The 11,465-nt window shown below is 47.0% G+C and overlaps 1 protein-coding gene across 1 annotated transcript in view; it reads right to left on the bottom strand.

Annotated features, from left to right (window-relative positions):
- Positions 1-11,465, bottom strand: part of ABCC4 (ATP-binding cassette, sub-family C (CFTR/MRP), member 4) — a 166,436-nt gene that overhangs the window by 106,895 nt on the left and 48,076 nt on the right. The window contains exons 14-20 of the mRNA XM_004680297.2: positions 10,319-10,415; positions 7,742-7,810; positions 6,540-6,749; positions 4,503-4,643; positions 4,113-4,150; positions 3,646-3,740; positions 1,751-1,897 (exon numbers count right to left, since the gene is read on the bottom strand). Of these exons, the coding sequence (XP_004680354.2) occupies positions 1,751-1,897; positions 3,646-3,740; positions 4,113-4,150; positions 4,503-4,643; positions 6,540-6,749; positions 7,742-7,810; positions 10,319-10,415 (797 nt within the window). The remainder of the gene's footprint in view (positions 1-1,750; positions 1,898-3,645; positions 3,741-4,112; positions 4,151-4,502; positions 4,644-6,539; positions 6,750-7,741; positions 7,811-10,318; positions 10,416-11,465) is intronic.

The raw sequence follows: 11,465 nt of genomic DNA, 5'->3' as shown, positions 1-11,465 counted from the left end.
AAAAAAAATACATGTAAATGAGCATTTGGAAAGGGTTCAGGTCTTAAACATGAAGAGCAGGGTTAACTGTGTACATAGGATTTCAGAGGCTGGGGTAACAGAAATGCAGTCCCAGTGAAGGCTCCCAACTTTATGATTGTACTCTTCACATCAACTGGCAGGGCAGAACAACTCAGAGCCGAAATAATATTTATGTTCCCCAGCACCTTACAACCACGTGTAACAAGACCAGGTCAGCATGAGCCTCCTTAGTTTCCCATTCCACATGCTCTCACTGAACTAAACAACCCAACTGCTGCTGACTCCATCCACATGAGATGCTTTCCAGAAGAAATTTCATTCCCATCTAGACCTTGGGAAACAGGAAGTCCAGTCACTGTTTGGTTTCTCAGGTGAGGAAGTTCCCACACAGCTGCATCCTGCCCTCACCCAGGCCAAGCCCCATTCTAAGCACGGTGGATAGCTCCCCACTAAATTCCAGAAGTATACTGACAAGTAGGTGTGGGTCATGACCCCTTTTTTTGAGTAAGAAAAGCAAGGCAGCCCTCCCTGATGGCACAGCAGGTTAAAGCACAGCTCTAAGAAGCTAAAGCCACTGCAGCAGGAGTTCGATCTCCGCCATGGAGGTGACCCATATGGCACAGCAGACCTCTCCTGACCGGCCCGCTGCTCCCCTCAGCAGTGGACTTCATTGATCTGCCTGTTCTGCTCCCCACTCTGTCTCTGGTGAATCCTCTCACTGCCCCGGCACCTCTGGCCTGTACCCCAGTTCTGTGTTCTGTATGCATAAATAAATCAATCTTTAAAAAAGAAAAGAAAAGCAAGGCACAGAGTAATGAAATGACAAGACAGAAGCAGGATGCAACTGGGACCAGTTGTCACTACCAGTGACCAGTCCAGGCAGTAGACTGCAGAATCTGTACTTTAAGCCACACCACAACAGGCCACTTGGAGATCTGCCTGCTCAGTAAGATCCACTCGCAATGGCCTTGGTAACCGGCTGGTAAGTGTCCAGGCCAAAGTCACTCCTGTGCTCCCTTGGGAACAGGGTGGAGTCTGATGAACCAACTCTTCACAGGAGCCCGGCCAGGAGGCTGCCTTCAGGCACCAGCAAGGAGGAAGGTGTGGGGCAAAGGCTGGAAAGCACCCGGTACACTCATCACCTGAAACTGACTGCAGGAAACCTACCTGGCAGGTAGGACACAGACTCCAAAATGCAACCAAACAGCAGACATGAAAAATACAGACCTAGAAAGGCTCATTGAAGAGGATGATTGCATCCTGCTAACTATGCGTTTTAACTCATTTTCATCATTTTCAGGTGGACCTTTGTCCTTACGGCATGTGCAAGAACACTGTGGTTCCAGGAGCAGCTGGGCAGTGAAACACACAGCCAGCCTCATGGAGTGAGATGCCCTGATTTCATTTAACACCGAGGACAGCCAGCGGCCAGTCACTACACTGAAATGCATCTGCACTCACCACTTCACACGTCACACGGCAAATGGCTTCCAGAGTCACTGCAAAGTACGTATTTTTATACACACACACACACACACACACATACATACAATATTGGAATAAAAATATGTCCACATTTTCTTTGGTAGAGACAAAAACGGGATGAATCGGCAAGTGTAGACATTTTTCCCCAAGCATCCGAGACCTCGTTTTCAAATACTTAAATGTAATCAGATACAAAATGACTTAACAGGACATATTTTGCCGAGCAACGTGGGGTGGGGCTTACCTATTGGATTTCTGTCGAAGAACAATACTGGAGCCTTCAGAATGGACGCAAACATTTTGTTGTGTAAAGTTTGGGAAGAACGAACAAGAACGTGGAAGACCAGCAGAGACCTGGCTACACCGAAGAGGACAGTAGCTGCGGTTAAGCCTGGAAAAAGAGACGTCACTCAGAGAGACTGCTCTCCACCAGCTTGTCAGCCATTTACTGTATGTCATAAACCATGTGGATTCTTTAAGAGTTCTGTCTGTTCACAAGATCCATTTACCAAGAAGAATATAAAGTTGCCTCTCATTCAACAGAAACTATATGGGAGGGGGGTGGAAAATCACGTAGCAACTACAACTTCATTCTGGATTTTCTCATTCAATTCTAGCTGTTATGAAAAATTCAGATACAAGAAAGCAAATTATAAAAAAAATATTTGCTCTTCCATTCTCCATTTACCAAATGTCATTATTTACAACATGCCCCTTAATCAAAAACAGTGGTGTTTTCATAACAGAATATGAATGCACAAGGCAGAGGAGAAATTATTTCCTTGGAGAAATTACACATGTATTTTAAGGCCTATCGTAGGAAGTTGCAAATGGAAGTCTCTTAACTACCTGAATTGCAAGATAACATAAAATACCTTTTAATGGGAGATAACCAAACTAACCTCCCAAACGTTTTATGGAAATATTTTTAAAGGGACACAGTCACTTAAAACCGTTGCTTTATTTACAAGACACAAATAAGTACACACTATGCATGCAAAATTAAAACAATCCCCTAACATCGTCTAAGCTCACAATGTGACATAAAGTGGGAATAACTTCTATAGTAAATATTCCATCAGTGACTTTTTCCCTTTTTTCCTCTTCAGATGACACAATACTGTTATTTAAACTCTGAAAGCCATTCAAATTGCTCAGTTCCATCCACAGCATTCTCCTTAGGCTGTCATCATTCCACATGAATAATAATAGGACCTTCTTCCTTCTTCCATTGGTCTCACTTAGTCACCAGTTCAGAAGGTAAACAGCTCATGGATTTACATTTCTGAGCCAAATGATCAACAAAATAAATACTAAATTTCAAGGAGTAGGTCCTTACAAAGATAAAGCACTCTATCTTTGCAGAAAGCCTTGTATATGCATTTCCTGTGGGGAGACTTAAAATTTTAGATGAGGATATCCTCTAAAAGTATGCAATGCTACATACATTCCAGGCACTCTGTTGAACGCCCAGTGCTGTGTTAATATTAGGCTGGCAAGCCAAATGTTAAATTAATCACACAGTTGGGAACGCGATAACATTGTCATCTCCAGGTAAGAAAGAGAAGGAATCCTAATTCCCAGACACTGGATTTTTCCCTGCTTAGCTTCTCTCTGAGGTAATTAGTGAAGCCCAAGAGATGAGCAGTATGGTGAAGGGAGCTTTGCATACCTGCAAGGGGAATAATGCTTTTATTTGGGGGGCCTTGCTGCCAGAGGATTTCATCTAAGTTCAATAAAAGCTGGGGTTTATTCAGACAGAATTGGAACAATCTGAACTGCAGGTTGGGGATCCGTTTCTAATCCCCTTGCCCATCCATATAATGATATAAGATTTAGCGAAAGCAACCTATTAGAATAGACAATAGCCACATATTTCCAGGGCCTGGTTTTCTGAATGCTCAATCCTGGTTTAACTTCAAAAATCCAGTACGGTGCAAATGAAGAGTCTTCATTCAACCTCTTTCTTCTCGTCGATTTTTAAAATAATTCTTCTAATTAATTCACAGAATAAATGTGATTCGTTCTCTTAGTCTGTTAAGACATTACTGAATTACTCCCTGAAGACCTAGTTCCTCACACAGGCTCATTGTAAGCACCTCTGACTCTCGAATAAAGGACCAGATGATTCAACTTTACCTGAATAAATTCCTAAGTACCAGTTCAGATGGAGCATCTCGGTGACATTTGCTTTTCCATTTACAGTGACGTTGAGGGCACTTTGTTTATTTGCCCTACGGAAGACAGAAGAAAAAACATCACACCACTGATGGAATTTAGACAGGAAAAAAAATTCACCTTGACTGGGAGACACATTTGACACTGGCATATGACTCCTGGGTCACATGCCCCTGCGTACGTCCACCTTACAAAAATTCTACTTCAACTGTGTCTTGCAGGCCCCAGAATGGTCTGAGGACTGGTGAGGCTCAGATGTGGGTTGAGCCCACCTCAGGTCACACTCCACCAGCAAGAACTTTAAATTCCCCAGGGAAAGGAAGTGAGGACAACAGCAGAGATTGAGCAAAACATGAGCCCAGCAGAGTCTGAGCAAGTGAAAAGTCACAGGGATTTCACAGCGCTTAGCCTCAGGCGAAACAACTCACCAGTAAGACAGCCACCAGTCTTGTAGGACGTAGGCAACCTGGTGGACGGAAATAGCAATCAGACTGTCAAAACTTCCCTTTCGTACCACCCCCCAAGAATGAACCCCGAAAGCAGCTCAGGGAGAGGCGCTGAGGAGACACGGTGGGTACTTTCAGCTCAGGTTGGAAACGTCTGAGGTCACATAACACCTGCAGGTTCCTGGTGTTTTGAGAAGCTCTTTGCAATGAACATACAAACCAGCAAACACCCCTTATTTTGTTGCTCAAAGTCAGCATATTTCAAGGCCGACTCCACTGGGTGACAAAATGCAGTCAGTCTCAGATCTAAGTACAGAAAGTCCTCCTGAGTCTATTAAGCTGAAGGCACAGAAAAAGCTCGCCCTTGTTTACCTGGGCTGCGATGTTTACTAGGAGAAGGAAAACAACGACAAGCCAGTGAGCGCCCGCTGCTAAGTAATTCTTGTAGGCCTTGAAGCCGACTTTTCCTTCAGACCGAGTCTCCTCTGGTAGCGTGGCCTGTATATTCTCTGGCTGTGAAGGGAAAAATTAAGATTTGAATGACATGTACACCCCCAAATTTGAAAAATTCTAGTTAACGCTCTGCACACAAAAGCTGGACAGTGCCCACATCTGTCACGAGGTGTGCAAAAGGGTGTCTAAGGGTGTCTCCCTTAGGGAGGGCGCATGGCCATGTCTACTCAAACCCTACGTGCGTGCACAGGGACCCAACACCCCATGCCTGGCAATCTATGACAAATATGGAAATGGGTCTCTTTGACGGTGCAAGAAGTTAAGCCTCAGGTATATGGAGCTGTTGCCAGCCACTACAGTCTGTGTTCAATCCCCACCCAGGTGCTGATCCACATGGCATAACAGACCTCTCCCCGCTGCGCCCCTCAGCAGTGTATTTCAGTCCATCTGCATGTTCTGCTCCCCACTCTGTCTCTGGGGACTCCTCTCATCCCCTGCACCTCTGGCCTGCACCCCAGCTCTTATATACATAAAAACAAAAAAAACCCTGAAACATCCTTCACACAAGGTTATTCTTAGTGGGGGAAATAGCAATAGTACATACTCATCTCCATCCCTGATTCCAGTCTAGATGCAGAAACTTATTCCAAATTAAGATAGGAGGGGATCAAAAACGGGGGGGGGGGGGGAGAGAAATGCACGGGACTAGGGTGGTGGCACAGGGGTGATCTGGTGATGGGAAACCCGCGGGGATTACAATCGAGATGGGAAAAAAAATGTGCAAAATGATGTAAAAATAAACTTTGTAATAAAAAAAAAAAAAAGATAGGAGGGGAATACCGCAAGAGCTAAAAATGTTAGTAAAATCACCACCCTGAGTTCTGACAGCAAATCTGAAGTGGTGAGATTTTGGAGAGGAAGGATAATCTACACCAAATCTATCTGGCTTCTGTGTTTCAGAGAGGAACTTGAGTTTGAAGAGAACAATCTGAGTACCACTCCGAATCAGCTGGGCTCCTGGTTTGATTAGTGAGGGTGTTCTGAAGGGAATCTGAATGCATTTCTCCTAAAGGACACAGAGTGCACTACAGCCTCACAGGGACTCCCAGGCTCTGTGCTGATCTCTGAGGGTTCAAAGACGGCAGGACATGCTCTCAGTCTTGAAAGTTAAGAAAGACCATCGAGGCCCTCCCTGTTGGCGCAGCGGGTTAAAGCACAGCACTGAGAATCTAAAGCCGCTTCTGCATGAGTTCGATTCCCGCCTGCCCCGGAGGTGGCCACATGGCGCGGCAGACCTCTGCCTTGCATGCTGCTCCCCTCAGCCAGTGTACTTCGATCTGCCTGTTCTGCTCCCTACTCTGTCTCTGGTGAAGCCTCTCACCCCTGCACCTCTGGCCTGTACCCCAGTTCTTGCATGCATAAATAAAAAAATAGAAAGAAAAAAGAAGCATCCTTCATACATTGTTTCTTTAAATAAATGCATCTTTACCCCCTCCTTTGTACACTTGACTGGCTGAACACAAGCCATCTACCAAGGCAGAAAAATAAGGTCAACCACCGGCAATGCCGGAACCTTCCCCCACACACAAGTAGCTGACCCAAAATGGGCCGTGTCAGGATGCAGGCTTCAAAATTAAGATGCTGGACACAAAAGGGTCACCAGAGCATGCAGGATTTATCTCCAGCAAATTCAAGAGTGTTAAAATCGGTGAGTCACATACACCTAGGATCTCCACATTGCTGTCATATCCAATGCATGTGTCTGCGAGGCTCCATCGGGCACCCAGGGAGAATGCTACCCCATGCTTGCTCCCTTCTTTCTGTTTCAACGCTACCAATTCTGTGGAATAAGACCTTGAAGTCTCTGGGATAATCAGAGGGTCGTGAACAGAGTGGGGAGATCACGAGCCCTAACAGGACGTGGAACCAGGGGGCGGGGGGCGGGTGAGGACTCACCTCCTGGCCCTCGGCAGCACCATCCTTGAGCGAGGGCCTGGAAGACTGCTGAGACCACACGGAAGACTCGGAGAAGGTCCGATTCCTCAGCGTGGGAGTTCCTGGAACTGGAGATGGTTCAGCCTCCTCATTTTCCTTCTTTAAAAGGGAACCAAAATCTACCCCCGATTTCTGAAACTCAGTGTAAGTCCCCTTTTCCACCATTTTGCCCTAAAACAAAGAATTTGAGAGGTGTACATTTTCATTTGATAATACTAATCTAATTTAGCACGAATCAGAGAAAGTTAAGTGGGCTTACATTAGGATCTTTGGGGGGGGGGAATTATTCTTAGGTCTAGAAGTCTGATGGACAAACCCAGCCCAGTTCAATGCAATGCAGAACCAAGCATTCGTTCTCTGCCAACCCAGGGCTGGGGATTTAGAAGACAGTGTAACCTTCTTTAAACATGGAGGTCACTGAGATAACTAACCAAGTGCATTTAAGAAAAATGTAGATGTTGGAGAGAGTATTAGTACCAGCTGTTAGAAAATGTACAAATTGATAAAAGCTTGGTATAGAGAGCAGAACTGCAAAGATCAGCCTGAACTAGGGAGCAAATGTGGACTGATACACAGGTGAACACAACAGGTCACACAGGTAAAAGTCACTCAAATCTTTCCGCACCATTGTGGGAGGATCAAATGCCCCCTTGGGGTAAGAGCTGTGGGAAATTAGCCCCCCGACCCTGAGCCACTGAACAGCACCTTCATGGAACTGACTGAAAAGTTGCCTCCCACCCTCAGCATGCCCCCACTGAGAAGGCAACATACCAGGTGTTACAACAATCCACCCAGGAGGCCACTGAGCTGACAAGGCCATGTATGCAGTCAAAGCGAAACCCTAGAGTCCATGCACGTGAAGCCAAGAAAACCAAACTTTGCCACCAGTCGCAAGCAGCCAGCCAGGCTTTCTGAAACAAGGCTGCCACTTTTGCCCCAGCCCATCAAGAGCACTGAGCACGGGTGACAACTCATCACACAAAGTCCCCTACGCACAAGGCCATATCAAAGACCGGCACATGCTTTCACGGTGTTCTCTGCCCATGAAGCCATGATCAATTATCTAACTGAAGTATGAGACAAAAATCCCAGCATGCAAAACAAACCCAGCAAGTGGAGGCAGAAGGGTCAGGACCACACCTGGAACACCCCTTTCTTCCTACCTCCCCACCCCCCAAGGTGATCTGAGAAAAATCCAATGATGCTTCTGGGTTCTGCAGAACAGTGGGAACCTGCAATGTTGGAAAATCATTCAGGATATAGCACATCTCGTTCCACATGGGCGGTAAAATTGCATACACGTTACTCAATGAAATTACCTCTTTCCACTGAGTATCTGCATAATGCCCAGGGAAACAGCCCTGGTGTAGAAGCAGTAATTTCTTTCCCAGCTAGATTTCTGCCACCCCTCTCTGTTGTTAGATAGGACCAGATAAAGAATAATGCTGGACCCCAACTCATCGAGGGGTGCCATCAGTGGATGGCTGGTTGTTTTGCTAATATTAAAAGGAGCACTCAGGGGGTCCCCAGAACATCTAGGGTTGGTAGACTGATTACTACTGTCTTGTCTCTTGATTCTGTACTCTTAATTCTGACACCTTTGGAGGTTTTATCACATTAGTTCCACCCCTCTGCCCATGAAATTGTTTAATTGTGAGCAAGTTGAGCTTCTGGTTCTTTGGGAAGCGAATCAATGACTGAAAGTGCTTCTCAGGAGGTAGAGGTTTTGCCTTTCACCATCCTGAGGGGGAAATGTGTTGGATTTAACACAGGCCTCTCTGCCCTGTAGTAACCACCCTCAGCAGCAAGGGGGTGCTCAACAAAAGAATTTTGCCAGCATGCTACAGCTGACCTTTGAGCAAGACAGATTTGAACTTCCAGGTTCCTCTCAACACATGGACAATTTTCCAATAAATATAGTTCAATCCAGTAAATATCTTGTCATGATAACACACTTAAGAACGTTTTCTATTCTCTATAGTTACTTTATTGTAAGAATACAGTATGTGTATTCTTATAAAATATGTGCCAATCAATTCATTTATCGAAAAGGTCGCCTGTCAGTCAACAGCAGATAGGATGGTTCAAGTTATAGCCAACGTCAGGACGCAATGCCCTGCTCTATCTACTGGTCAACTGTGTGTTAACATTCGTCTCAATGTGAAATGCCTCTCCCTGGAAGAGGTACCCACAAGGTCTTGGAACAGTAGGCAACAGTCCTTGCAGAGACCACTTTATCAAGAGGATGGGGAAGGCGGAATAGTAAAATGCCTGAAGGCACTAACAAGCATTCTGATCCACAACGAGGGATGTGACCTGGGTCCTCTGGGTGGTGCACACGAGAGGGAAGGACGCAGGTGCCGAGCACAGAAGAACAAGCCAACAGCATGAACAGCTGCTGAGCCTGCCGGTGTCTCACTGTCCCCCATGCCCCGGCCAGCCTACAGCCCTGCGCGTTGAAGGGTGACTCTTCTAGCCCCGCATAAACTTCAGTCCTGGGACCACTGAATGCGTGTCTATGTGAAGCACGTTGTTTGCAGACACTGTTGAGTTCAGATGCGGTCAGCCCATAGAGGGGACTCCAACTCCAATGTGACTTCTGGGACCCACACAGCACAGGTGACAACTGAGGTAGACACTACAGAGCTCGGCTGCATTAGAACAGAGGATGGCCAAGGGCGCCCAAGGGTCAAGGGCAGCTGAGGCTCAAGTACAGCCGAGGGCCATGGCCACCAGCCCACACTTAGCGGCAGCCAGGAAGGACTCGCCCCAAGAACCTTTAGCCAGGGCACAGCCCAGGACTCAGACTCCAGGCTCGCCGCCTCCAGAATGGTGAGATGACCCCTGTCTGCTTTCCCAAGTTGTTATGCAGCTATAGAACCTAACCCACGTGCCTGCGCTCACATTCCTGTCTTCAGAAATGCCCAGGGCTCTAATTGTTTCTGCTGCTTCCCCTCCAGCGAACATCAAGGACATCAGCCCTCTGCTCTGGACTGACACTGGCCTCCAGCCCATGGCGGGCCTGCAGCCCCCCTGAACCCCCAGCACATTTCCTGCCATGCTCCCCAGGCTCACTTGCCCTCAGCTGCCCTGACCTTCCTGGCCAGCTCCGACAGCTCCTCCCCTGCTGGGTGGTCCTGGCTCAGCCGCCCTCCCTGCAGGTGACAGCAGCTTCCTGGCACAGGGAAGACACCCGCTTCTAGAAGGCCTCTGAGAGTGTCCTCGCCCCTTCAACACATATCCCACATCTGAAACACAAGCCCCCTGACTGTGGAGACGCAACTCCCCATGGCTGCACAGCCCCCCACACCACAGGGGGACAAGCAAAGACCTGTGCAGGGGATGGGCTGCGAGGTTGCTGCCACCTTGGTCAGACGCGAAGCCTGCCTCAGCCTCTCTGGTTCCTCCTAACACTCTGTGACTCCCTCTTTATTTTTTAGAGGAAAACCACGGTGTTCTATGATCGCCCTCAACAGTTTCAATCACTAGAACAGGTCTCGTTTGGGCACTTGGCGGCAGAGACTGGATGCACCCTGCAGGCTTCAAAGTTCGAGCCGATATTTCTAATGTCTTGGAATTCATCCTCAAAGGCGTGGAGACCAGCTCAAAGAAGAGAGGGCCAGCCACATCAAGAAGAAGCTAGAGGTGACCACAGATCCCAGGATCCTACCCTGCTGGAGGCCTCCCCTTCAACACACCTGAGGACTAGCAAGGTGCAGGGATTCAGAGACATGACTTACATCTTTCAATATCAGAATCTGACTTGCAGCTTTTAGGTACTGCAACTGATGAGTCACTAAGATTGTGATCTTCTCATGCAAGCTCTGACAAATACACCTAGAAAGGCAAAAAACACATTCATGGGGGTGTTCCAATGAAGCAAACACACATACATTTAGAAGGTTTAACGAGACAAAGACAATATAGGGGTCAAGGGTCTGTGGCTCAAATACCAATACAGACCCAGGCCCAACACATGTACAAATTAAATGTAAGTATCAGTCATTACTGAAGCCGACCAGGTCCCCGGATTACGAGTGGCAAGCTAGAGTTTAGCTCTGCCAAGAAATCCTACAAAAGCAGTCCAGTGAAGGGGGCAGTAACTGTTAAGTCTTACTCTTTGGGGTTTGTTGTTAGTAGGGGTGCTCTTTTTTCCCCAAAAAATTAGCTTAAACACTATTTATGTATTCCAGGATGAAAATCAGTTGAGCTATACTGGGATTGCAAAGTGAAACTTAAGTGAATTATGGATTTTTGTATTGCTGTGTCAGGGTGGAAGACGGATCGCTGTCACCTCCAAGTGTATACATTTCGTTCCGTCTTATGATATATACATAGATGTGTACCACAGAAGACTTAAATTCTCAGTCACCTTCCCCAGAATGCATTTTCTAGATGCTTCCTCCCAAATCGGTCGCGATGGGAAAATGAATGTTAGCACAATCTTGATCAGTCTATAGGGTTACCATCCAGGAAGCACATCCTCTATCATTACGGCCCAAAGCCTCCTGGGCATGAATATCAAGGAGGAGAATCTAACTGGCCCATATCAGAGTGGAAACTGATCATTGGCTCAAAGGAAAAGCCAATTCTCTCAGCCGCCTCACCTCAGAGGTTAAGCTGAAAAGATATTTCCAGCCAGCTCCTCCAAGTACTCCGACATTATAAACGCAGACACTGCCCACCTGCATCCCTCATCCCTCCAGTAAGAAAGTAGCTGGAACTGGGCCCCATGGACCAATGACAGGAGACAGGAGTCCTGGCTAGTGGGCCAATCTCAGGAACACAGGTCATGGCCCTAGGCTGAGCAAGTCTGATCAGCAGTCTGGGGTGTTAACCTTGACCGCAGTTCAAATCCGGTCCCCTTCTCCTGAGCCTACTGCTGGG

The sequence above is a fragment of the Condylura cristata genome, unplaced genomic scaffold (assembly GCF_000260355.1).
Source record: "Condylura cristata isolate star-nosed mole 26May11 unplaced genomic scaffold, ConCri1.0 scaffold00010, whole genome shotgun sequence".
In the NCBI taxonomy this organism is placed as follows: domain Eukaryota; kingdom Metazoa; phylum Chordata; class Mammalia; order Eulipotyphla; family Talpidae; genus Condylura; species Condylura cristata.
This window is presented reverse-complemented; position numbering and strand designations above follow the sequence as displayed.